General features: G+C 31.8%; 4 protein-coding genes across 5 annotated transcripts; all 4 read left to right on the top strand.

Annotated features, from left to right (window-relative positions):
• The first annotated feature begins 534 nt into the window (after window positions 1–534).
• Window positions 535–4,347, top strand: LOC100784203 (soluble inorganic pyrophosphatase 4). Its single transcript, XM_003554284.5, has 11 exons — window positions 535–635; window positions 776–795; window positions 1,381–1,421; window positions 1,939–2,083; window positions 2,209–2,237; window positions 2,636–2,701; window positions 2,776–2,883; window positions 3,279–3,344; window positions 3,434–3,554; window positions 3,710–3,791; window positions 4,073–4,347. Exons 3-11 carry the CDS (start codon window positions 1,392–1,394, stop codon window positions 4,113–4,115), a joined length of 690 nt encoding a protein of 229 aa, XP_003554332.1. The 5' UTR covers window positions 535–635; window positions 776–795; window positions 1,381–1,391; the 3' UTR covers window positions 4,116–4,347.
• Window positions 4,348–12,316: 7,969 nt separating this feature from the next.
• Window positions 12,317–14,394, top strand: LOC100783670 (uncharacterized). Of its 2 annotated transcripts, none has more exons than XM_003554283.5 (2): window positions 12,317–13,144; window positions 14,162–14,394. In XM_003554283.5, exons 1-2 carry the CDS (start codon window positions 12,528–12,530, stop codon window positions 14,178–14,180), a joined length of 636 nt encoding a protein of 211 aa, XP_003554331.1. In that variant the 5' UTR covers window positions 12,317–12,527; the 3' UTR covers window positions 14,181–14,394. The 2 variants fall into 2 exon arrangements, with proteins under 2 accessions (XP_003554331.1, XP_014627654.1); XM_014772168.3 differs by lacking the exon at window positions 14,162–14,394 and adding an exon at window positions 13,232–13,773 and having other exon boundaries at window positions 12,365–13,144.
• A 2,393-nt stretch (window positions 14,395–16,787) lies between these two features.
• Window positions 16,788–17,483, top strand: LOC100500314 (histone superfamily protein). Its single transcript, NM_001249310.3, has one exon. It carries the CDS (start codon window positions 16,852–16,854, stop codon window positions 17,266–17,268), a length of 417 nt encoding a protein of 138 aa, NP_001236239.1. The 5' UTR covers window positions 16,788–16,851; the 3' UTR covers window positions 17,269–17,483.
• Window positions 17,484–20,142: 2,659 nt separating this feature from the next.
• On the top strand, window positions 20,143–24,134 carry LOC100783136 (uncharacterized). The gene is made up of 3 exons (XM_003554282.3): window positions 20,143–20,857; window positions 22,020–22,387; window positions 23,427–24,134. Exons 2-3 carry the CDS (start codon window positions 22,046–22,048, stop codon window positions 23,847–23,849), a joined length of 765 nt encoding a protein of 254 aa, XP_003554330.1. The 5' UTR covers window positions 20,143–20,857; window positions 22,020–22,045; the 3' UTR covers window positions 23,850–24,134.
• The last annotated feature ends 3,709 nt before the right edge of the window (window positions 24,135–27,843 follow it).

The raw sequence follows: 27,843 nt of genomic DNA, 5'->3' as shown, positions 1-27,843 counted from the left end.
TTAACTGAAGTAAATTCTCGTGGGATAGATTGTTTTATTTAATAATCTAAATTTAATGTAAAGAGTTACCAATTAGATTCAATGCATATAGAAAAGAAATTTACATTTTTAATAATTAATATTTAAATAGTTATTATCAAAATAAATAAATTTATTATAATAATTTGTGGTTAGACAACAATTGGTCAAGTCTTCTACCTCGCTCATACCAATTGTAACTTGAGTTTGATCAAATGTTTCTTATTAATGAATTATATGAAAAACCTACTATAATTTTGTGTTCAAATTAGTGCATCTTTTTAAAAGAAGGGCGAGTTAAATAATAATGCAATGTTGTATATTTTTAAATAAATTTAATTTTTGTAAGTTTATTTTTTAAAATTTTAATTTTGATAAATATTTTATATTTTTAGTTTATGTAAAATTTATGTTTTTTTTAATTTTATCTCCTTATAGGCTAATAAATTGATTTCATACTTAAGTTACTTTTCTTTTTCCACCACAAGCCAAGCGAAGAAGGTAAGAATTTTCTTACTACTTGAGTTTCCTTTTTCTTATTGCTTTGCACTTTTATTTGTGCTCGTCTTCTTCTCCTTTCCTTACCACAGAAGAATAGTAGCAATCAGAGACTGAAGGTTTTCCCCTCCATCTCTCTTTTGCTCTTTTTGCTGACACACACACACACTCACTCACAAGTATTAACTTCTCTCATACGCTTTATTTGCCTTTTCGAGATCTGTGATTAAACCTTCACTTGTTTTCCTTCCTTCTGCAGACGAGCTTCCCCTTGCGCCGGTGAGTTTCTATTTTCGCTGCTCTCACTTCACACTCGCACGTCGTCGTTTCACTTGCGTTATCGTAACTGTCTATGTCGGATTTGTTCTGGTTTCGCTCTTGAGCCCGATCACTCGCTTTTAGTGTTTGCAACATTATCAAAAAACTATTTGCAGGCACACTCGTTCTAATGTTTCTGTACATGATTCTTAATGTGGTTTTACAAATTATCTTTTCAATCTGAAACATGGAACACTGCTCAGCTGATATCTTTGCAAGCGCGTTTGTTCTCGCCACTTGAGGTGGCGTGTGTTGCTTTAGCAAAACTCCGTTCTGTTAAGCGTAGGTCATGGATTCGAATTGATTAGATCTGCGCTCATTTTCGAAGTTTTTCTTTCCACGGTTTCTCAGTGTTTCCGGTTCACCTTTTGTAAGTTCTGGAAACGGAAAAAGGAAAAACATGTCCAGGATTGATTAAAAAAAAAAAACATTTTAGAGTGCTTGATTGATTCATCTATTCATTTTTTATATATAAATAAGATAAGAAGAGTGGTTGATGCTCTTTGGAGCTGAATAGCAGATTATTTTCTTTCTTTACTGTTTCAGAAGGGCCACCGATGGTTGAAACCGAGATGGATGCAGAAACTGTAAGTAATATCTTCTGCTTTCTTTAATTTATTAGATTGGAAAGTAAACAAGGGGCATCTATTTAAATATTTAAGTAATTTATTTGTTTATATGGTGTGATTATACTTTCTGGATGTCATTATAATATTAGTTTTCAGATTACGTGCTTTTTGGTACTCTCAGAAAGGTTAAATTGCAAAAATATTTTTTAATCTTTAAGTGAATATTAATGTAGTTGAGATTTAGAAATTATATTAGTCTGTGTTTGGTTTAAAGGAATGAAAGAGGTATGAAGGTGAAAAGGGATGAAATGAGATGAACCATTTGAATTAAAGTAGAGTGTAGGTGTGGTATCCACACTAATTTTTAAAATTTTCATCTCAAACAAACCCAAAAAAATTTAAACCAAACACTACCTTAACCAAGCTACCGGTGATTGCGCCTGGTGGGGAAAATAACTAGAGGAACAATGTTCCTATATATGGTGACTAATATAGTGATATCTGAAAAAGCTATTATTGATTATTATAATTTCAGGTTGCAAATGTGGTTCCACCAAAGGAGACTCCAAATAGTGTTTCCATTTCTCATCATTCCTCACACCCTCCCCTTAATGAGAGGATTATTTCATCCATGACCAGGAGATCTGTTGCTGCACACCCATGGCATGACCTTGAGATAGGTAAGCATTCAGAAATAGGTGAAAAATGGTGACTTGTTAGTGCTTCAATTACATCGAATTGTGTTTCTTCGTTTCTTTTCCTTAATTGGTTTGCCAAGGTAACTATGTTTTCTTCCGCAATGCAGGACCTGGTGCTCCAATTATCTTCAATTGTGTAAGTATGCCTGAATAGTGAATAGTAAAGTAAACGTTTCATTGTAGAATGTAGGAGCCATGTAGTTCACATATTCTTGAAATTGAATAATCAAATTTCTTCAGAATCCAGGATTATAAAGGTTAGGACCAAAGAACTTGTTGGATAAACTAGGTTTTCTGAAGAATTCAATATGGTCAAGTAACAAAAAGAAAATGCCCTCTGCTCTGTTTTTTTTTGTTTACTCCCCCCCAAACCTTTGATACTACCTTGGTAACATATGTTTGCATGTTAATTGTTAAGTTGTGGAGTTGTAATATTGTTGTTATATTTCCAAAGGACAAAAAAAAAGATTTTTTTTTCTTTTTCAAAGATTACATTTGAGCAATTTGTTAATGTAAGTTGACTGAATATTTCAGGTGATTGAGATTGGGAAAGGGAGCAAGGTGAAATATGAACTGGACAAAAAGTCGGGGCTTATCAAGGTTGTAATAGTTGCTGAGTTATTTTCGATTCTACGGTTACTAAGTCAAGTTGCTAAACACTAATCTATGCACAGATCGACCGCGTGCTTTACTCATCAGTTGTTTATCCTCACAACTATGGGTTTATCCCTCGTACTATTTGTGAGGACAGTGATCCCCTGGATGTCTTGATTATTATGCAGGTATTTATATATCCGTTCATATTATCAAATTTTCCTTGTAAATCAGTGGGCATCGTGTATATATTTAAAAATGAGATTACTTTCAAACTGACAAACTTTCAAAATAAGGTCATTCCTACGATTGTCTGCATCTCATTTTTTTATGAAGTAATCTCTATTCATTTTTAAATCCATTTTAAGCATGAACTTATTTTATAATGAATTTGATATTGATAATTATATAATGAATTTATCAATTTCAACCGATGTCTTCTAGTCTAACAATGCTTGGCGATCATCTCAATTCCCACAGTTATGGATCTTGTCGTTGTCGTCTTAGTATTAAATCTGTCTTAATTTATGTTATGTATGTTTTGTAAATTGTAAGATTCAAAACTTAACTCATACTTGAACAGGAGCCGGTTCTTCCAGGTTGCTTTCTTCGGGCCAAAGCAATTGGTCTCATGCCCATGATTGATCAGGTAAATTAAACCCTCTCATTTCCCGCAAGGCAAGAACTCCTCTTTTGATTATTGAATACTGAATAACCACTAATTGTGCTGATGTAAAGGGGGAGAAAGATGATAAAATTATTGCTGTCTGTGCTGATGATCCTGAGTATAGACATTACAATGATATCAAAGAGCTTCCTCCACATCGTTTAGCTGAAATTCGTCGTTTTTTTGAAGACTGTATCCTTCCAAGAATTCTAATTCCAATGTTTGATTTTCAAATTTTCTACTTGTTAACGTCTACAGGCATGTTGAAATCATGAAATACATTGGTCCTTTTCAGTGCAGCATGTGAAATAAATGTTATAGTTTGTTTTCCTTCATAAAGGATTTAGACAAGAAGAATGAAAACAAGGAAGTTGCAGTAAACGACTTTTTGCCTGCCTCAGCTGCTTTTGAAGCGGTTAAGCGATCCATGTAAGTCCTCTGACTCGCAAACACTTTACTGTTTTACCTAGTCATGAGTCTCATGACTAATCTGGAAACTGAATTGGTTCAAAAGTTTCTGATTGATCTATTTAGTTCCCCCAGTTCACACCATTTCTAATTTTCTATGAAATAGTTTTTTAAATTAGTAGAAACTCTTTCTCTTTTCAAATTCCCCGGCATTTTAGTTATAATATTTTGTTATTTTACATGCATAGATTATCAGATCACAATATCAATCTCTTAAAGTAACATTTTTCTATATTGAGAAGGAGCTTGTATGCGGATTACATAGTGGAGAGCTTGAGGCGGTAGCCGATGAATGATGCACGTCAAGGATTTTTAACTGACGGACCAATGGAAGATATTTGCATGAAAAAAGGCTGCATTATCAATATTATGTAGGGATAAAAAAAAAACATTTTACTTTAGCTGCCTCTTAGCACATGCGTGTTCTACAGACTACACGTGCTTAATTTCAAATATTTCATCTCTGCACTTTAGCCACATGTTTTATCCCTGTATAATTTTATATTCATTAGAAAGGGTAGAAAGGGTGTAATATTTTTTTTTGTTTTTTACAAGTAGGTTAAAATTATTTTCTCATTTTATGTCTTTATTAAATTAAAATATGACATGGAGTAAAAAGTACAAAAAATTATTTTTTTCCTAATTTGCTATATTTATAAATTCATGTTAAATGAATTTTCATATAAGTGTAACATATTAACATATAATAAACACATTATAATAATTTAAAGTATTTTTTTTTAACATGAAACAAACAACAACTCATTATAAAAGAAATTAAAACAAAAAAATAGTATATTAGTAAAGAATAAAAATATATTGTAAAAAAAACAGCAAAAATATATGATTGATGAGAAATGAAAAGAAAAAAAGAAAGAAAAAGAAAATGAAGAGAATTTATAAGAAATAAAATTACACCAAAACATTATATATTCATATTGTTTATATATTTTCTTCTTTTAAATGTGACAACCTTATACATAAATATTTATGTGCAAATAATTTTTTTGGTGATGTAAATTGTGATGCATATTTTAGTTGTTAAGATTTATTAAAATCATATTTTTTTTCTTAGTGTAAACAAATGTATCATTGTTCCTCGAATTGTGTGTATATTTTTAATACAAAATATGTTTTCATCTTTAAATATTTGTATATAAGTGAAATTAGGTCTGATTTTCTTAAGTAAAATTTTAGATTTAAGTGTTGTGAAATAAAAAAATATAATTAAGAGAAAATATCTCATTAAAAAGTAGTTAGTAAAATTTCTCATCAAAATTTAGTTTTTGGCAAAATTAGTGAGTTTTTCACACAAATAAAATAATTACCTTAAAATATATATATATATATATATATATATATATATATATATATATAAGAATTTTTATCTATTATTTTGCTCAGGCTCCATAAAATGTGAGATTGATCCTAAATCTATTGAGATAAAGTGTTAAGAAAAATTCCTAAAATCGTTCTATAGGAAAAAGTCATTGTTAAGATCCATGGTGTATTAAGGTCGATCTCAAAATAATATGAAAAAAATATAATGAAATCATTGAAAAAAGTCTTATTAGTAAATATATTAATTCAAAGATTTTAATTTAATAAATATTCAATATTTTCTGCTAAACATTTTAAATTGTCCAAATAAAGTAAGTAATAAATAAATTTTATATTTTTACTATAATTAATAAAGATGTCTTTTGTATTATATCAAATGATTAATATTAACAAAAAGAAGATGTCAAATAATAATAATAGTAATAAATATTTTAATAAGAATCTGGATTTTTTTAGAAAACATGGATACTTGTAAAATCTATTACGCTTTGTCAAAATTCCTTTCAACTCTTTTTAAAAAAAAATCCCCGGAACTTAATATCATTTTTCTTCTTTGTTAGAGTATAAATAAATATAATTAAGGTTTTGTAATTTCATGATTTTGTTGCATATTCTACCTAAATTAAAAAAAAATCATCAATCTCTCATATGTTTGACATGAATTTTATATTAGAAAAAAACTTATTTTGAAGTATATGTGTTTACAAATTGGACTAGACTACAGCATAAATATTTCACAAAAGGAAGTCGTGATGTATCGTGGTCAATCTCCCAATAATAAAAAATATATACATTGACATGACTAAAAAAGTCTTATTAGTAAAAATCATGATTTAAAGATTTTAATTAATACATAATTAATATTTATTTATTAAATATTTTAAAATCTTTAAATAAAGTAAGTATTAAATACCTTATACAAACTAAACGAAATGATTCCTTTACCATTTATATACTGATTCAATGTATCATCTTGTTGAAAAATGATTTCCTAAGAAAACGAAATGATATAAAAAAAACATCCAGTTAAATTTAGTTATAAAGGTGATCTCTACGCAAACATGCATTCAACTCCTTAGAGAAGCAACAATGACATTTTATGAAGATTATGAGTGGTGGAATCCCTGGTATCTAGCAATTTCCTAAAATCATGGTTCTTATGTTCCTTTTCCTTCTCATGGTTCTTATGTTTCTTTTCCTTCTCAAGAATGGGATGTTTCATATATATACTTAGGTTCTCCCTAACTTCCTTGTTGTAGGCCATGGCATGGTTGTGCCATTCCTACTCCTAATAGTCATCAATCTCTTCGTCTTCAAATGTCACACATATACGGTTGCCACAAGTGGATACAGTTTGCCCCAAATTGGACGTCAATAGAGATTCGTATTGTTGTTGCTCATGATAGTGGTTACCACTTGGCCTTCCCTTTCACTTACTTTGACTTGCCTTCTATTTGCTGTTGGAATTTTCTATTCCAATAATTAATGTAGGCTATTATTATAAGATAATTATATTATATATTTATCATTAATGAGTTTTATTTTATATTATCAAATTAAGTGAGTCTGTTAGACAATTAAATTAGAGGATAAAAAGGCTATGGTCCCTACTATACCGAGCAGTCACATATAAATTTTCTTCTCCTCATCTGAAGAGTTACGAAAGTCCTATTAAAGAATAAAGATATTTTGGTTGAGAAAGAACCGTGAAGTGACAGTTACATTGTTAGTTAGTTGTCCTTTCCGTAATAGATCCTAAAAATAGCACATAGATCAAAAATCACCTACAGATTTAGATTCTGCTGCGTTTGTTTAATCAATCATTATAAATCCAGATATTCCTAAAACTCTTTTTGATAATCTAATATAATGTGTTCGGGTGATTATATTGATATTTTATAAGAATCCTATAAAATTATAACATTTGTCACTAAAGGCAAGTGAGATTATGGCTAGAAAGGAGGTCGAGGTGGAAAGAGAAGTGATAAAGATTATCCTTGAGGGCAATGACAAATCCATTCTAAAGCTTAATTCAAGGTACGTCATGTTGATTCTCAACAACAATATTTGTGTAACATTTTAAGATGTAATGATTGTTGGTTATTGGTCGTGGGAGTGACACAACCATGTCATGACCTATAATGAGGAATTTGGTGAAAGCTTCAAGTATGTACATGAAACTTATGACTAGTTGTTTAAGCTTAGACCTGTTCCTCATGCTATTGCTGTTGTTAAGCCTCTCCAAAAGAGAGGATGAGGAGAAATGGGAGAACCTTGACTTGAGGAAATTCATTTATACCAAGAATTACATCGAGGCTTGCATTCTTCTTAGGAGCGTCAACGTTGCTCTTCCAAGGTGATGGTGCCACCAATGCTGGGATTATTGTTTTGGTCTCTCTTCTTTCAATCCAAGTTTATTTTAATCATTTTTACTCCAATTATAATTCTAAAAAAACATTATTGCATTTGTAAATATTTACACAAGGGAGTACCAAAGCCCAACTATTGTGAAATTGACAGATGAATAATATGATTAAGTATGAAATTTAGTAACTTAAGGAAAACTCTAAAAAGCTAAAAAGATTATTGCATTTGACAGATGAATGAATAATGTGATTAAGTATTTAAATATGCTAAAAAGTTCAAACCAAACTTTCAAATCATAAAACAAAAACTATGACATGTAATAAATTAGGCTTGGACCTTGATTTTTTTTTTTGATAAGTCAGGTTTATTTGAAAAAAAAAAAAAAACTATTCAACCTAGCTTATTTTCATTTGAACCACCAAAGTTAATAAAAAAGAAAGGACAATTACTTTTTTTGCTGGTGTAATTTCTACAAATTTTAATAATGAATATTTTGTAGGATGATTCTAGTTAATAATCAACCTCATGATAAATATTGAAAAAATGTTGAAATGATTAAAAATATACTTTTAATTAACATATTAATTCAAATATTGTAGTTAATAAATATTTGTTTTTAATACTTCAAATGAAGTAATATTAAACATATTATATTTTTAATATAATAAAGTTTTTTTTACAAGATCATATGATTAATATTTATAAATATTCGATAAAAATTTAGAAACTTATTTTTTTTAGAAAATATGAACACATATAACTCATATTGTCAAAAGTTATAAAATTAATGAACCATAAGTTGATTGCCAAATGAATAAATATAAATAATTTAAACATAATGTCACACTCACAAAAAATATTATCTTACTAAATTTTCTTTCTTTAATTTTTTTAAAAACTGTAATCACAATTAAATAAAGTCTTATTCACCCCAATTTATTTCACCCCCATTCACCAACGTCAATAAAAAAGAAAGGATAATTTCTTTTTTGTTAGTGTAATTTCTACAAACTTTACTAATAAATATTTTGTACGAAGATTATAAGTAACAATCAATTGTGATTTATCAAAGTCAACCACACCGTAATATCGGAAACAATACGTAGAATCGATTATAAAAGTCTTATTAATGAACATATTAATTCAAAGATTTTAATCAATAAATACTTAAATATTTTTTATCTACTAATTATAAAGTATAAAGTAGAGATTATAGATTGGAGTTAGAACTCTCGTTGGATGATTGGAAATAAAAAATATCTTGGTCTCAATTTTGTCATTAGTAGAAAGAAAAAAAATAGTTTTTTGAATGATAGGCTATAGAGTCGGATTAATCACTAATCTAATAAACATTTATCCAAAACAGACAAAAAATTTCTCCTCAAATCTTGTGTTCGACCTATTCTTATATATTGTATGAGTAATTATCTTTTTTCATCAACTCTAGAGGATGAAATTCAAAAAATGATGAATTCCTTTTGGTTGGTCTTGGGAACTAGATCAAGGAAGGGAATTAACTAGCTAAGCTGGGAAAATTTGATAATGTAGAAGGAATTTGGTGACCTAGATTTTTGTTATCTTCATGGTTTTAACCTAGCCATGCTAGGGAAGCAAGGATGAAATCTCACAACAAATTCTAATGCTATATTGACAAAGGTATTTAAATCTAAATATTTCCTCAATGGTGGTTTTTTGAATGCCCCCTGGGGCATAATCCAAGTCATACATGGGATAGCATCCATGCTTCACAAGCTTTGGTTAGGGAAGGCATGAGATGAAGGATTGACAATGGCAATAAGATCAACATTTGGATCCAACCTTGGTTACTTAATTCATACAATTCTTATATATCATTTCCTCCATCTATGGATTTTGAAAATTTGCATGTAACTTCCATCATTGGTCATGAATGAAATTGTTGAAAAATGGATATTGTCGAACAACTTTTTAATGATGTTGATGTGCAAGTCATTTGCTCTATCTCTTCAATGATCACACAAGCTAATGATCTTATTTGGAATCAAAATGCCACCAGAAAACATCTTTGTGAAAATAGCTTATCACCTTCTTATGAAAAAAATGATTTGCAACAATGCTCTTAAGGTGTAAGGCAATTGGTATCTTCTATGTGTTAACTTATTGACAAGTACACCAAATTGTTCCAAGTAGTAAAGTAAAACAAAAGTCCGAGTGTCGAGTCCACAATGACTTTGTTTGTACTTAGATTGATGTATATCCAATTTTCATGCAATTAATGAATTAATTTAAATAATTGTGAAAAGGACAATAAAATAACTTGACATAAAATTAAACTAATTATCTAATATGTGAAAGGGAAGAAAAGCAAACACTTATGGTGATGAAGCAACGATTGATTCAGAATGTGGATATGTTGGGACCTAGCCTACCAAACATACTTTCAATGTAATGTTAATAATTTTTTTCTATTTAATATTATTTCAGTTATTACCTACGTCCACTCATATACTCTAACCATGATCCCTTATATGAAAGAGCTCAATTCACCTAATTTCTCTCTTAATCCCTTAAGAGAATAAACTAGTTAAATTGCATTATAAACAAAGATGCATAAAACAGACTAAACAATGTCATTCTATCCTTAGATATAAATCATTTAGATGTCATTTTTTCAGTTCTTAAGAGATAAACATTTCTCAATGCCTAAATCCTAAAACATACCATGAATATGAGTGATCAAACCATAATCAATAAAATTAAGCACAGAAAAAGAGACAATGAAATAGAAATGATATTAAATAGATAGTAGGAATAATTACATCACGAGCGGTTGGTTGCTAAGTTCCCAACAATGGGGGAATTTAGCTTCTCATTGTCATGAGAGGCTTTACAATTGCAAGGGGTTGATAGGGAGAGAAGAATAATGGAGATGGAATGGAGGAATGACTCATAATGATTGGTTTCCCTTGTTCCTGCACGAATCCTAGCCTTTGCTCTCTATGAGAAGCTCTAATTTCATGGATATTTTGTGTGTCATTGTGTGTGTGTTTTTTCTATCCTTCTTCCTCTTTTATAAGTGTAATCTGCTTTGATTTTACGCGACCTCGTGCTAAGTGCAACTCTCGCGCAAAGAAGTCATATGGAAAAGTCTGATATGTGAAGACACGCTTAGCACAAGTCACGCGCTAAGTGAGAGTTTTCAGATTTTCAACTTCTCTTCAAAGCTTTTTTCTGTGTTTATGCAACAAATATAACACCAAAATACTATAAATTCACCATATTAGATATCTACCAAACAAAAATTTGAATGATGTTAAAATTCTAATTATTCACATAAAAAGAAGCAATAAAAGAGATGAAGTCTAACAATTTTTATATGAATTAATCACAAAATATATACATGCACAACAGTTATCACTATGAAACCTTAAAGTCCCACCAAAAGTGAAGCATTTCCTTTAGCGTACTCTCCAAGGTTGCCTTCCAACAAGAACATGTCTTCAACACAAAGGAGTTCAATGCTCGAGCTTGTGTGAATATTGTGAAACTAACATGGAGAATGAATGACATGTTTTGTTTTATTACTTTTAGGCTTGAAGTGTTTGCGAGGCTATTGGTCTATGGGACAACATAAACCTTCAAATGCAAAGATAAGAATCTATAGTGGACTTGATATTTTCTTTACTGGATTCTCTTTCCATGGAAACTAGACGCATTTTTGCCATCACCATATGGTGCATTTGGAATAAACAGAATGAGTGAGTTTGGGAAGGAATGAATACTCCTCCAACAATTTCAACAACATAAGCTATGCAATTCCTCTGTGAATGATCAAGAGCTTAATATAATTCAACAACTTTCTCTCGACACACTACAAACCAATGCAACAGAGACCAGATTTGGAAAAGGCCACCATCCAATGTGGTTAAGATAAATGTTGATGCAACCATCTTTAAAGATCAAGGAATTTATGGTGCAGGTATGGTTCTTAGAGATGACAAAGGTAGTTTTCTTAAGGCTAAATCCATAACAACTCAAGGAATTCCAGGCATGAAGAAGGAAAAGGCTTGAGCATTATTGCAAGCAATCCTTAGGAGTAATCAAATGGAACTTCAACATCTTATTCTTAAGGTGGATTGTAAACCTGTTGTTGATGGTTTATCATCCAACTCAAGAGAAGTTTTAGAATTTCATAGCATGTTTGCTAATTGTCAATCTCTTTTGAATAATTTTCCAAATTCAAGGGTGAGTTTAGTAAAGAGGCAAGCAAAGCAAGTTGCCCACTCCCTTAACAAGGCTTCTAGGTTCCACACCATGTGTTTTGAACGTATTCTCATGTGTATTTATGCTACAATTTTGAATGAGATGAAATAAGTTTGTTTCCTAAAAAAAAGTAGAGATTATAAATACTAAATTAAATATTATTTTATTGTAATAAATTTATTTATTTTTGTTTTTTTGAAATATTTTCACCACATTCACATCTTTTATGTCTAAAAAGGTATGACTCTATTAAGGAGATTTAATTCAGTCCATTAAGTAAAGTGTATGAATTGTTATAAATTCTCTTATACTTAAATTTAATTTCTTCATTTTTTTAATTAACGTATCCCTCACCCACAAGTCAAAAATTAATCCATCAAAATATTAAGATTCATCTCTCAATAAATATTTTTTCATACGCATGATAACATAAGTCAGGACTCGAATCCATGATCATATGTTTAAAGAACAAGATTATCTATTAATTTCTAAAAATAACAATAAATACAAAAAAGTCATCACTCTCCAAGAGATGTTGGGTTAACAACTCTCTTTCAGTCGGGCTAACAAAATGGGTTAAACATGGAACCAAGCCCGTTTTGCCCCGATTCGTTTCCCGTAAAGTGGCTAAGCAGTCGCACAAATATCCCAGCGGTGGCGTGTGTGTATAAATAACCCACCCATAAATCCTTTCATTCTAAAACCCTGTCATTTCATTTCATTCAGTGAGAACCTTTCTCAAACACCATGAGTGCATTCCCGAACGGTTCCAACTCGAACCTCGACAACCTCCTCCTCCAAACCATGATGGGCAGGCTCCAGCTGCGAGCTCCGATAAACAACCCCTTGGTCACACAGTCCCTCGAGGACTTCCTATTAACCGATCTCGGCGACGACGACGACGACAACGAGGGCGAGGAAACCTTCGAGGGACAGTCGGAGCTCGCGAGAGAGGAGGCCAAGCTAGAAAGGGAAGTCATCAAGATCATCCTCAGCGGAAACGGAGAGTCTGTTCTCATGCCCAATTCGGGGCAGGCCGTGTCGGTTCGCGACCACCACATATGCGTGGGGTTTCAAGACGAAGAGGGTTCTGGGTATCGCGTGTGGGAGTGGCATGGCCACATCATGGCTTTTGATGAGGAATTTGGGTACAATCCTGAGTATATATACGGTAATTACTTTCAGTGGTTTAAGGCTAGACCTTTTTCTGTTGCTGCTGTTGCCGATGCTAGGGCTGATGTTGAGAAAGAGGAAGAAGAAGAGGAGGAAAAACTGGAAAATCAGGGTTTGAGGGAGTTGATTGATAGCAAGGATTCCGCGGATGCTCGCATTCTTCACAGGAACATCAACGCTGCTTCTCCAAGGTTTGTTTTTGTCACCACAATCCTTTTTTTTTATGCTTCTCCTTTTTCAATCGGGTGACGCAGATTATTCAAATATTATGCAAATAGGTTGTTCATTTTTTTTATGGCAAACCTTGTTAATGGGGCGATTGATTGCTTGAATGGGGTATAAGCGAGCCACACATTCATAAAAGTACTCCTGGCACAAGGTTTTTCTATGTCAATCTGAAATGTTGGTTAGGTTTTTTCTCTCCCTGATTTCATATGCATAATGGGTGTGTGTTTGACTGAGCGGTTCTAAAATTGATTTTGAATGGAGTGTGTATCTCAATGAGGGTTTATAAAATGGATTTTAAATGAGATTGATTTTGGTTAAATTTGATTTTGAAATAGTGTGATTTATGTTTGATTTTTTATTTTATTTTAAAACGAAGTTACTAGTAAGTATAAAGTTTATTATCCAGCGCAAAAGCTAGTTAAAATTGTTTGAACTCAAAATTAATTTTGGACTCGGACTCAATAGTCCTCAACGTGAAACCAAACACATGAATAATCACCTAAAAATTACTTTAGCACATTAGCTGGTATCTCAACGTGAATCCAAATATGCACTGCAAATGGCAAATTTTAGTCTTTTAGATGGTGTCTGCTGGGAGCAAAATTGCTAATTGTTTCAGTGAACATAGGAGATGATTTAACCAATGCCTGGATTATAGTGTTGGTCCTTCTGGTTTCACCCAAAGTTGATTTTGACCTTCCTTATTTCAATTATAATAGTGTCTTCCCAAGAGTTTTGAAATTGATGTAAGTTGTTGTTGATGCGACTGTATCTTTGTTGAGATGGCTGTTTTAAATAATTCTGCATCACAATACCCTTTTGACATTCCTTTATGTGATTTTTCGTAGTGTTATGTTGTGCTTTATTAAAGCGACATCATTTTTTACAGTTTTCCCTGAATGCAACTGTGGAAACTTTTTATCATTTTTAATTTTTTATTACCCGTTTGACTTGTCTCATGTTTTCCCCTGCTGTGACAGCCTGACAGGTACTAGATAAGAAATGATTCTTCATTGGAAATTCAAGTTCAAAGTGTTGCGAGCAGAGGTTATAGCCAACATCTCATTTCCCGTGTTCAGCAAAGATTTATTTCCCCTGCTTTTCACAGTTTAAATCTCATAAGCCCGCATCGAGGAATTTGTTTGAGCTTTAAATTACATACTGTAAAGGATGTGAGACATAGATTTCTTCAATAGTACATTCTCTTTGCTCAGCTTTTTAATCTTATAGCAATTTTTTAGTTTTCCCTTTTGCATTAAAACTAGCTGTTTTGATGGTAGATGGTTTGTTTGTGGGTAGAAATGAGTTGCTTATTTACTTGGCAGAGAAATGCTCATTAACACATTTTTTTAATACACATTCTCTTATAGGGTGAAATTATTGAAAATCATATTAGTCTTCGATCATATTTAATGATTTTCCCGGTTAATTTTGTAGTTTTCAATAAATGTTAACCAGCAAGTCTACAAAAATTGGAAAATTCGTATAAAGACCTGTAGGAGTGTATTTTCTCTAGACTGAAATGGGTGAATTGTTACTTTAGTCCATTAAAGTATCAAAATATTATTTAGGTCATAAATGTGTAATTTGTTAGTCATTTTAGTCTCATTGTTAAAATCTTTCTTTAAAGTTAATATTTTGGTAAATGGATTTGGTTGAGAGACTTTATTGCTGTGTTCCTCTTGCAGTCCACGTTAGATGTGCTACAACCAAAGAAGGTCATATTGACACCCTAATAGTTGCATAAGGAGTTGCAAGCCTTCCAACACATCTTGTATTAATTTGAAATCCTCATTTCAGACCCTTGTCATCCACCTAAAAAGGGTGCTACACAAGGTCGATCTAACAGAAAATAAGAAAAAAGTTATAAGTGAGGTCTTTTAGTTGACATGTGAGATTTTTTTTTTTTACTTTAAAAATACTAATAAAAAGTGATTTTTTGGTAGATTTAAATTTCAAGCTTTAATTGTTGGTAAAATTATAAATTTGGTTCTCCATTTTATCTCTAATTTCGGATTTTGTCCCCTGGTCAAATTATTCATGAATTTTGTCCTCGTATTTAATCAAATCACGTAATGTTGGTCTCCCAATCCACAATTAGAAATATAATTTTGCCTTAATTGTTTTATCCTTGGATCTATTCTAACTATTACAATAATTTGGTCATTGGCGATCATTAAAGAGTATATACCTACTATCTGGAAATGTAATGTGAGGTTTATTCAATATTTCCATCAAATTCTTGAAGATTAGACTAGAGGAACGGTTTTACTTTAGGTTATTTGTTAATGTATGTGCATGGATACTTTGAATGGTTCTATCACATTTTTCAGTAAGGGTGCCAATGGGTTAACCCAAACCTGCATTCAACATGTTGAAAACCATTTTGGAGCAGGTTGGAGCTATTTTTGTATTCAATTGAAAATCCTAGCCCCACTTTTTTTTTTTTATTGGGTTGCAAGTTGCGTTAGGTTGGCTTGTCAATCTTTTATAAAAAAACATTTAATCATTTTATTTGTCTAAATTTTTTCTTAATCTTATAATCAAATATAACTAAAAAAAGAGAAAAAAAGTTATAAAGCTAGTAAATCAAGAAAACACTCAAGAGATGTTGAAAAACTCGAGTAGTTATGCAGCTCCCTAAAGGCAACCAATTAAAGTGAGTTTTTGAGATTCTTGTGTAAGTATATATATCTCCCTTGTGTATTGAGTGACAATAAAATCATCATAGAACTTACTTATATTCCTCTTTGTAAACTTTATTTGAGATTGTTGCATAGAAACATAAGTTCATGCTTGATTTGAGGATGGTTACTTAGGACATTGATGCTTATACCCGCAGGCAATACTCATTAACATTCACACAGTCAGGCATTATAGCGAGATACACATCAGAGGAGGAAGACCCATCAATGATGTTTTGGTGTTATTATTTCACTTGATTGTATTATTTTGTATCTCATGTTCACTTATTTTCTATTATACGTTGACTTATTTTGATTTTTATTTGTCTCATACTATGTGTCATTTTTATTTCTCAAATTATTCAACTATCAATACTTTTAAACAAATAAAAATGGTAAAATGAGCTAAATTAATTAATGTTTTATTTAACAAGTTATTCGACTCATTAACTACAAACTAGAAAACTGATTTTTATTGCATATTTTAGATGAAATACAAAGTAAAACTAGTTTCCATTGCATATTTAATTTAATATACAGAAAAAATAAATTAGTTTTCGTTGTGTATGTATATTACACAGTAAAAACTAGCTTCTGTTAAGAATTGAAATAAACAAAAACAGAAAGTGCAAAGATAAAAAATAATGTGAATAACAAACATGTCACATAACTGGGCCAAACCCCAACCAAGCAAATGAACTTATGAGCCCACGCGAATAGCAAAAGACGGAACGAGGAAGCTCCCGAATCCCCAGCAATCCATTCGGCGCAGAAAAAATAAGGCGCAATCTCAACCGTTAACAAAACCACCCCAACAACGAAATCAAACGCGACACGTCACCGATCCGTGTGACCCATCCCCCTCCAATCAAAACCTTTCTCTCTTCCCTATATATACACACACTTTCTGCGGTTCCCTCCCACATCTTTCACTCGTTCTCTGAAATTTTAATTGACTTTTCTCCCCTCATAAAAAAAACCTACCAATGGCTCCCGCAAAGGCAGAGAAGAAGCCCGCGGAGAAGAAGCCGGCAGAGAAGGCCCCAGCGGAGAAGAAGCCGAAGGCGGAGAAGAAGATATCGAAGGAAGGAGGAAGCGAGAAGAAGAAGAAGAGAACAAAGAAGAGCGTTGAGACCTACAAGATCTACATCTTCAAGGTGTTGAAGCAAGTGCACCCCGACATCGGGATCTCCAGCAAGGCTATGGGGATCATGAACAGTTTCATAAACGACATCTTCGAGAAGCTCGCCCAGGAGTCATCGCGTCTCGCTAGGTACAACAAGAAGCCCACCATTACTTCCAGGGAGATCCAAACGGCGGTGCGTTTGGTCCTCCCTGGGGAGTTGGCCAAGCATGCCGTTTCTGAAGGCACCAAGGCCGTCACCAAATTCACCAGCTCTTGATTGGTTTCGTGTGTTTATGTCAGGGTTTTCTGTTAGCCCGATTTAATTAGGGTTTCTTTTCCTTTTTATTTCTTTGAGTATGTAGATGTAAAATTAAAGCCTTTTATTTTTAAATAATATAATTGCCGTTTTGTTAACTTGCGTTTATACGATTGCGTCTTTGTTCGGTTTTGTGGTTGCGGAAATAACCAAATTGGTTCCGACCTTTTATATTCACTTTGTGCATTTTTCTCTGTGATACAGATGATCATTGTGGGGTTTCTCTCGGGAGATTGATTGGTCCTTTTAGTTGAAATTCGACATTCAGTGAAATGCTGGTTTTTGTATGTAGTGTTTGCTAACAGAAGTGCTTGTTTATGATTTATTTGCCTGTTTATGAATGGGGGTGTTTGGAATAGCGAGGTGTATATTTATGTTAGTTTATCAAGTATGTGAAAGTGATAATGTCTGCTCTCAGGAACTTGCATAATGTGTCTTAATTATCCTTATTCTTTGTGCCTAAGGGATTACGTCTACTTGCTCGTTTGTGAAAATTACCAATTTTTGGCTTGACCGTTGTTGGTGCTTGTTCTTTTTGTTTTTGGAGGATCGGGTGGTATGTGATTTTTCAGGGTAAAGTTATGAAAAATCTATATGCAGTAGTGGAAAATCAGAATATATTTTTACATCGAGAAAGAACACATCATCTATTCAACTATCAGTGTTTCATAATAATCATAGCATATATGATTTGTGCATTGCTATCATGTATACTAGTTGGTGTTTATTCTGAATCTAGTTGATCATGAGTTAGTGTTTATTCTGAATCTCGTTGTGCAGGTTATTGTTGCCACAGTTCTGTTGTGAAGAGTTGGAATTAAAATGTGAATGCTTTTTATTTATAACCAGTTTATTGTTGGTATATGTCACACGTCTTCCCTCTTTTTAGGAATTTGGTTGGTTAATTTATTTATTTTTTAGATGGGTGGTAACAGTCTTGTATGCCCTTTTTTTTTTTCCCGGTTTGAATTTTTGGCTCTATACTCTGCATCTTCCCGCGGTACCCCCAATTTGGAGGTGTCAATTTCGGTTCAGACGACTAAATACTACTATAGTAATGTCTATAGGATCATAGAAGAGAGCTAGCCTTACATGAGCATTTTTGCTTATACAGCTTGGTACAGTTTGTCAGATTCCAGATTCCGATTATATATGTGCATGCAAGTGATAGGTTCATTTTAATGCGACTAAGGATTTTTCAGAGGCTTGGCAAGTGATAGGTTCATTTAAATAGTATAAGATGCTCTCAAAAAAGAATAGCATTTACTGTATGCGGATAATTTCTATAGGATGTCACTCTTTCCTATAGATTGTTAGTTTGGAAAAGATGATGATAAATTATCGGATGTCATTCGTTTTAAACCATCGTCAATGCCATTTTTGTTTTGTTTTTTTTAATCTTAGGTAACAGGGCCATATAACATAACCCTCAGCTTAATTTCTGGCTGGGGTATACCTGGAAAACTAACAACATAACCCTCAACCTTAAGGGGGTGTTTGTTTCAAAGATCATGTTATATTTTCAGAAAGAATAGTATGACTAGTAATGATATTTATAGTATATTTAAAAATGTTTTTGGTTAATTTTCTTGAGAATCTTTTGAAATTCAAAAAAATTTAAATAAAAAGAAAGTTATTAGTATGTTAGGAAAATAACTTTATTTTTCTCATAGGAATAACACATTCTCATCCTTTTTCATAAAATAAAAGTGTAGAAACTTACGGTAAAAATTTATAACATTCTTGGAAATTAATAATATTCTGGGAACAATTTTTTAAAGCTTGTAACAAACATAAATATGTAATATTTTTTTAATCAACTTTTAATCCATGAAACAAACACTACCTAAGTTATTAAAAATATATTCAAACGAAAATAAAATAAAGATCATAACTTTTGATTTTTTTTCCTGATATTGCAAAATATCCAGATTAATCTGAATCATGCGGGTCCTAAGTAAGAGAACACATAAAAAGGGATTGAGTTAATTTAGCATTAAATACTTATTTATTCAATTATATTTTTAAAAATTTCTTTGAGTTAATCATTTTAAAACACAAGGAATAAAGTAATAAATAAAAACACAAACATATAAAAATTGTTCAAATAAAAAATAATTGCTTCTATAGGTGAAACAATTTTTTTTATATAGAAAAAATCAATAATTTTCAATACAATTTATAACATATTTCTTATTATTTTTTTAAAAAAATAATTACTTTGCAAAATAGATAGGTTACTTGTACAAAGTATGTTTACGTTTAGAGAATGAATTAGTTATAGAATGTGTGAAAAAACAGTTTAAATGAAGTGTAATATCAGTATTCTTATTTTGAAACATTAAATACTTGTTTTATTTCGTTTTTAGCTACCTCTTTTACAATTTTGACAAAGACATCCTTTGATCTTAAATGAGGATATTTGAGAAGATGGATTATCCCACGTCTGATGGACTAAAAATATAAATTTAATTTAGTTATTTGACATTGATAGAGAGAGTTGATTGCATGGGATAATAAAATAGCAAAAGGAGTGAAAAAAATCCAGGTAAAATAATTTAGAAAGACTCACATCTAACCTAATTGAATTATACAAATATCTAATTTTAACATAATATTATAGCTCCCTTTGATCTATATAGCCTACCTTACCTAAGAAAAAGAAGCTTTTGTTTTGGTGCATAACCGCAGAGTAGTTAAGAACAAGATTAGATGAGACGTTCCTTTCAGGATTTCGTTATAATAATATACACGGGCCCATGTATGTTAGTGGGCCTCAACGTAAGCAAATGGGCTGCCATTGATAGTGGTGAGAAGGTAAAAAATATCTACGATCATTACGATGATTGAAACGTGTACGTCGGAGATTCGGTCTCGTTTACAGACAATACACCATGTTCCTTGACATTCTAGATTCTCTTCCTATAAATCCATTTTTTCTCCTCTATCCCAACAAAAACAACAACCTAATCCAGTTTCGTTCTTCGCCCGACACATTTTTTTTCTCCGATCTCCTATTCCTCCTCCTATTTTTGTTACTCGAAGCGAGATTGATAGATAGATCGATCCTCTCTATGGGTTAAAGTTAAATCTGAATCCGAATATGATCTAATCATTTTCATTTTAGGTCTTTCTGATTTGGTTTTCGGTGTTGAATTGAGCGCGGTGGTTGTGTTTAGGTTTCGTTTTGTTGGGCGTGTGAGTCGTAGGGGGGGTTTCGAAGAGCATAGAATAATGCCTTCGGTGCCTGCTGATCTCCGTCTAGTTCCTTCTCTGACCGTTTTCCATGGTGAATCTTCCTTTCATCGTCTGAAAAATCTTGAAAAAAGTGATCGGCGTGGTAATCTTAGTTAACACTAGGTCTTTCGTTTTCTTCCACCCTCTCTCTCTCTTGGTCGTTGTTGGTTCTGCTCTGAACGAGGTGTGATATATTCGGCAACGGATCGGGATCGAGGGATTGATATTGTTGTTTTTTTCCCGTGATTACTTGCTATTTTCAGCTCCTGTTTTGATAGTGTTGTAGTTGCAGCTCCAAACGTCGTTTTATAAGGTATTTCTGTGTAATCTTGTTAAACTTTCAAGCTTAGGTGTCATATGCTTTCCGACTTGTGTTAGTAATGTATGAAGTGATTGATGCCGTGTTTGAATTTAACGAGCTTTTCCTTTGTTATATATGTAAATAAAACATGTTCATAGTTGATAACTATGTCTGAATTAGTTTTTTGTCTTCAAAAGCATGCTAGTGTTATCTGATCTGACTCATAGCGTGGTCATTTAGCCAAGGACAATGCGATTATGAGTTGGTTATATTTAATTTTGGTAATTAATAATTTATTTGTTTATTATGTGTTGTGGTAATTTTCTTCTGAATTGTGGTACTGTCTATATCACCTCAAATCTTCTTGAACTGACTATCTTCGGGGTACAAAGTTTACCTTGTTGGTCCTTTCTCTTTTTATTAAATTTTACTTATAAGGAAAAAAAATGAACATTTGATTCTTGGTATTTTGCATCCTCGCAGCACTTTTTTTTATTAGAAGTGATGTGATTACATGTCTATATTACGTTAATAGATCCTTGCTATAAAATGGGTATCCTGCTCCTGGAACGGGGTATGTTTTAATAAGAGATGTATTGGCCAAACAGAAGTTGGATAAAATGTTTGTTTTGCCAAAATGGAACATTCTGTTTGCATATTTTTGCATTTTGATTCTGAGTTAACGATTTTTTTAATTGATATCTTTGATTGCCCTTATATTTACAGTGAAATGATTTTTATATACTGTAATCAAATCCTAGATTGTCATATAGTTGAAATTTAATGACTTTTGTAATAATAATTTTAAAAGTCATATAATTTCTAATTGATTGATTTTTATATTGATGTGTATCAAAATTAAACACTATTTCCTATCTTCTCTAAAATAATGTTATATATTTTTGAAACATTTGATAGACACTAATCATGTTGCCGTCTTACTAGAGAACATCAGTAGGGGACTATTGGCTCTTATCTGCTAGTATTTATTGGTTCATCGCCTGTCATCATTTTAAAACCTTTTTGATGGCTTTTTTATTTTAATTCTGGTCCCCAATGTACATAGACTAATAATGAAACATATCTGTGGAATCTGTTTAAATTTTTAATACTTATTATGCAGACTAGTGATAATTGTGTTTTGATCATTGATCTGATGTGTTGTTTTTTTTAGTTGCCTCTTAGTACCTGATACAATTGATGGACACATGCTCTAATACTAATGTTGTGCTTGACGACAACTTCATAAGTAATCTTGGAAGGACTTTCAATGAGTCATTACAGATTCAAGATGCTCATAAATCTGTTCTTGCTTCTGAGGAGAATGATATCTATAATGTGAATGAGGAAAAATTATGTGAAGCAATGAAAGATCAAGAGACAAACATAAATATGACGTGCTTGAAAAAATCTGCAACTTTTCCAATTCCTAATACAATGTTGCCTTCAAGCCCATCTGATAAGGAGGCTGATACTTCAGTCACAGGACCACTCAATGAGCATTCTGCTCATCAAACTTACTCACTCTCAGTATCTCCGCCTGTAAGTTATCAGATTTATATTACTAGACTGTTAGTAATGTTTGAAGGTATCGTTTGTAAGCAATGCATGCTTTTGCTCAATGAGGAAATACTGAAAAATTTAGAAAGGATTATTTGACTTGTGTTTTCTTTATTCCTGTGTCTTACGTCAACAATTGCTTCCATGCTTCCTTTGGGGCGTTGGTTTGTTGGTATATTCTGCATTTAAGCAAACATTTTCTAGTTATGTAAAGGGTGATTTGGTTCTTGAGCCTCCCACCTATGTATCACATATGCAGTAACCCTGGTAAGCGAAGAGCCATTTTTTCAGCAAAATCGTGACCTAGGTCACATTGACAAGGCAGCAACCTTACTGGTGAAGGGTTGCACTCAAGTGTTTCTAGTTTTGTATCATATTGAAAATTATATTTAAGCATTTAACCAATGTTTTGTTTATGAATACACTCTGCCCCCAGCCCCGCCCCGCCCCCCCCCCCTTCTCTAATTTTTTGGGCAATGAAAATTTTGGTCTGCCTTTTTGGATTTATTGCTGTTATTTATTTACAAAACTTTAGTTTCTCTACAATTTCTATATTTCCTACCCGAAGAGAAGTAACAAAACCTCAAAATATATATTGACACTTCAAATTTTTTGTATTTTCATGCTCATGTCAATGTCCATCAGAAGTTAGATATGAATTCAATGCTGTTAATACTTTGTTTTGAGAGTATCATGATTTTAGTTATATTTCGTATTCTGTCTTATGTTTTTGGTTAGGTTTTTGAGTCTCTATTGACAATGGGATAAGTATATCTTGTAAGGTTAGTATGTTACAACTTTGTCTCTGTAACATTTCCCTTTCTATTTGGCTCCTCTCAATAGAAGTGAGGCTTGAAGGGATTAGAAAATTCACATTACTATATATGCATTGAAGACAGGTGATAGAATCATATTTTGTGAAGTATAGTTTTTGGCTATGGACTGATATCTACATTATTCTTAGCATCTAACATTTCTTCATTAATGGCTTCCATTTTTTTTTCTGTATTTTATACCACAGGCTCCTCTGAAGCTTATATCTGCCATGAAAGGTAGCCGTGAGAAACATGGGGGATCACAGGTGAAATTGAATGTGAAATGGGCCTCTGATGTGTATGATCCTATACCTACATTATTATCACACACTGTTAGAAGCAACAAGAAGCAGCAGAAATCCAGGAAGAAGAAGCCTGAAAAGAAGAATGGAAAGAAGGGTCAAAAGGGAAATTCATCTCGAGGGGGCAGCAACAAAGATAAGCAGGTTCGCAAGCTAGGTGGGACTTCTGGTTTGTGCTACAAGTCAATGGATTCTTGTGATAAAGTGCTTGGAGCTTCTACTGAATTAGATGCTCTTGAAGTTCGAAGCCAGGATTCATACTGTGGAACTAGCTTCCTGAAAAAATCAGTTACTGAAGTGCACTACTCGGTTGCAGAAGCACTATGAGTGAAATACTCTGAATGTCTTTTCCTATTTCCTTGAATGTACATAAATAAGCGATATTTTGCTGTTGGCTTATTTGGTGGAAAAATAAAAAGAAAAAGACATTGGGTTGTATGGTGAAAGTTGTTTGGTTGATGTGGGTGGGACAAGTTTTGGTAGACGAGGTCATGTCTAGGCTTCTGGCTTTCCAGTGATAATTCTAATGAGGAATCTCTAAGTGGTGTTTTTTGTTGATAACCTCTGTATCGTTGGATTTGTGTTTTGAATAGATTGTTGTTTGATGATAAATGGTGGTGCTGCTGCTAAAATCTGAACAAGTACTTGACCACCAAAATAAGGAAATCTAGATCTAGACTCAGAAGCATATAAAGACGGGAACTAATAGCACATGTATTAGCTGTGTCAACTTGTTAATAGCTGGGATGGTAACGAGTTATGATCAAATCAAGTCATACTTGCTAAATAAGTAAATATTACCCTGGGTGGACCATGTAGCTAGGTGGTCCGTTTTGGACCGTGCTTTATTCACCATCCGATCAATGAGTGTTATATTCAACATGTGAGATTTGTTACTGGGAACAGCTTTCTCCAACTTAAAATACTATTAAGTTATTTAGTTGTTTTAACCTGAGGTTCATGTGTTTTACTTGGAGGCATTATGCATTTATGGTGCCAACGGGAAGTGCTCGTGGACGGGGTTTAGCTAGACGAATTTTGTTTGTGTTTGCAAAGCGAATGTTGTTAAATTGAAGTGGGAAGATCCTCCTTCTACAGCTTTCTTAGCCTTCTCCGCAATCATCACTGAAAACATGCTGAGAAACTGTCGATGTCTTCAACACACCTACGATCTCCCCGTTTGCACCACCGACGAGAACAAAGCAACTGTCAACACTGTCTCAAAGACTCAAACACGATATTGGACCGCAGCACTTGTCGGACTCACACCTTCTAATTCATAGCTTGCACTCTTCTGGGTAAAAACCCTTTTGTTCTCTTTCTGTTTAACTTTTATCAAGGGCTAAAAGGTCATTTCCAACTTACTAAAGTTATCATATCGCAAAATCAAAACATAAACATACTGAAATTATAATTTCCAACTTACTTATTATGTGCATAACCGATATCATTTTGGGATTCAGAGTTTTTCTCCAAAATTTGCTGATTTTTCATGGGAATCTAAATTCCAAACTCTATAATTTAATGAATGCTAAATGAGTTAAGAGATTTGTCATCTGCTGATTCGCAGAGGAAATCAATGAAAATTGGAAGATGCTGTAAAAAATTCTGTTGTGAAAACAGATTGAAAGAAGGGAGATACAATCAAGTTTGAGTTTGGAGACAAGAATGAAAATGTAACAAAGGTGACAAAGAAAACAGTTTAAAAGTGAATGAATTTGGTCATGCGATACTACGGGGTTAATGTTTTGGTGGTAGGTAAAAAATATAACTCAATGACTGAAAGTTTATGCAAACTATATTTTTGGTGTGTAATTAGTTATCTTAAACTTTTTGAACATTAGAAAGTACTTAAGGTTTATTTTCTTAGCACTTCTGAGGTATAGTAATCATCAATTACGTATCTGTATCTAGTGTTAGTGTTACTGCAAAACTCCCTGCTGTTGACCATTTACTATGACAGAAAATATATGTGAATGTTCTAACTATACTATTATCTATTTGTATCTAATGTTAGTGTTATTAGGATTTGTAAGTTACATTTTGAGTCACTATAAATATATTTTATCAAATATAGTTGAATGTTCTAACTAAATATAATAAGTTGTATTTAATGATTGCGAACTTGGAAACTTCTTTAGGAATCTTCTGCACGAAATATATTGCTTAACAGTCAAATATAAAGAACAAAAGATAAATGATTTTGCATAAGAGAACCAGAGGAAGTTTTTCCACCGTACACAAGAGTCAATAAGTATTTTTTTTTCTTTTATTTATTCAAAACAAAATCTACAAGTAATATTATGTTTTCTTTTCTTTATTTTTTGGAAACAATATTATGGAGAGATTGAGTTGTGCTTTTAGAATGTATTTATGTCAGAACTTCATAAGAGATGATTATTGTATGATGCTAAAGGAAACAAACATATAGTGAGTATAAATCTTGGGAACAATCTTTTATGACACAAGATTAATCTAAACTAAGGATGTTTTACAATTTTATTGAGACCAATCTATCATGTTTTGTTATGTGAGTCATTCAAGATTTCATATAATTATTTGTAAAAATCCATTTTTTACTCTACTAAGAACAAGCCATGTGGCAAAAAGACTCCAATGTGCATCATTCTTTGCCGGTAAAAATAAGTTTTTGATGGTTGAAACAATTGTAGTCAATTAGTAGGGCTTAGGTGATTAAAATAGTTTGTGTGCTCAATAAAAAATAATATCATGGTAGAACGCATATCATTCTTCGTTCTTATTTACTTCAAATAGAGGGATATATGTGCAATATTACCTTTTATATATATATGTTGTCTATTTTAGATGTTAGTTTTACCATTTACATTATATAAACTCTTATTAATTACACTTGCTTTGTTTCTTTAAATATGTTGAATATATTGATACAATATAATATGACATTACTTTTTAAATTATTTCTTTAATTTATAAAATATATATTATAAATAATTCTTAAATAATAATAAAAAATGCATGGTCCACGGGACCAATGAACTTATAGATATACCCCAATGTGGAATCACATTTATCCACGATTTTTGGTTTTAAGTAATTATTTTAAGACTTGTATTCGTAAGTATAGATCTATTGGTCCTAGAGGTTTATTTTTAACTTTAATAAATTTTACTATAAAATAGTTTTTTGGATTAGATTGAAATTGTAAAAGGTTAAGTCACATCTTGAATTGCACTGTTTTCTTTTTTAGTAATAATTTTCTTCTTAACTATCAGCGATAAAATTGTGCCTTGGTAACTTGTTGGTCATGGGTTTGAATCTGCATATGCAAGGGTAAGGCTGCGTACAATATCCCTCCCCCATACCTTCGCATAGCGAAGAGCCTCCGGGCAATGGGGTACGAAGTTTTTTTTTTTTCTTCTTAACTATTCTAAAATCACCATTATCTAACACATGACGGGTGAATTGATTCTTTTGTAATTTTAATCCCGAAATGTATTAAATGATTTTCTAAATTTTATATCTAAAATGTTTGTAAAAAACAATGTTTTACAAAATATTTTAGAATTGAATTTATAAAAGAATCAATGTTTTTTTTTTAAAGATTTAATTTAATTTTGTTTATATTTAGAAACAATTTTTCAGATGTAATTTACAAAATATTTTGGAAATAAATTTTCAAAAAAATAAATAATACATTTCAATATTAAATTTGTTGAAAAATGTTTTGAATGTGTTCTACAGATAAAATTGCGGAAGTTATTGAAAAAAACGTTTCAAAGATTTAATCCTTTTACATAAAATAATATTTTTGATTTTTTTTTAAAAATTAATGATGGTGAAAAAACCAACTTGCTAAACAGATCAAACTTGGTCCTTTAGTTTGGTAAGCGAGCTAAAATTAGATCTAACTCAAGTTTATGCTACTCCTATTTGATATGCATTAAAATAAAGTTTATAAAAAGTAAGAATGAATTTGTACATCACTTGTCATGTAAATTAGACGATTTATTCTCGTTGATATAGAAAATTAAGAGCATTAGAAAAAAAATACTACTGCAAAGAAAATTCTAAAAATCTAAAACTGTTCCTGACTTGTTGTCACTGATTTTAAAATTCGCATTTTATCATTAGGTAATAAAAAATAAATAATACACAAAAAACCTAGTTGTTACCATTACAGTGTTAAAATTGTCAGTTACTATCATTTATTTCGTTGGTAAGATTATATTGCTGGGCAGAAATATCTCCAACTTTGGTATGAAGAGGTGTTATGGAATAGTAACAAGTGACATTAATGTATTCATACTCAACTGTAAACAATCACAATTATAGCATTTTT

Source organism: Glycine max, chromosome 19 (genome assembly GCF_000004515.6).
Source record: "Glycine max cultivar Williams 82 chromosome 19, Glycine_max_v4.0, whole genome shotgun sequence".
NCBI lineage: Eukaryota > Viridiplantae > Streptophyta > Magnoliopsida > Fabales > Fabaceae > Glycine > Glycine max.
This window is presented reverse-complemented; position numbering and strand designations above follow the sequence as displayed.

Excerpts from the sequence above, each read along its gene's own strand:
- LOC100784203 (XM_003554284.5), top strand. The coding sequence starts at position 1,392 with ATGGTTGAAACCGAGATGGATGCAGAAACT. Across the intron at positions 1,422-1,938 it reads CCGAGATGGATGCAGAAACT|GTTGCAAATGTGGTTCCACC; the intron begins GTAAGTAATATC and ends TTATAATTTCAG. Across the intron at positions 2,884-3,278 it reads ATGTCTTGATTATTATGCAG|GAGCCGGTTCTTCCAGGTTG; the intron begins GTATTTATATAT and ends ATACTTGAACAG.
- LOC100783136 (XM_003554282.3), top strand. The coding sequence starts at position 22,046 with ATGGACACATGCTCTAATACTAATGTTGTGCTTGACGACAACTTCATA. Across the intron at positions 22,388-23,426 it reads CACTCTCAGTATCTCCGCCT|GCTCCTCTGAAGCTTATATC; the intron begins GTAAGTTATCAG and ends TTTATACCACAG.
- LOC100500314 (NM_001249310.3), top strand. The coding sequence starts at position 16,852 with ATGGCTCCCGCAAAGGCAGAGAAGAAGCCCGCGGAGAAGAAGCCGGCA.
- LOC100783670 (XM_014772168.3), top strand. The coding sequence starts at position 12,528 with ATGAGTGCATTCCCGAACGGTTCCAACTCGAACCTCGACAACCTCCTC. Across the intron at positions 13,145-13,231 it reads ATCAACGCTGCTTCTCCAAG|GTTGTTCATTTTTTTTATGG; the intron begins GTTTGTTTTTGT and ends TTATGCAAATAG.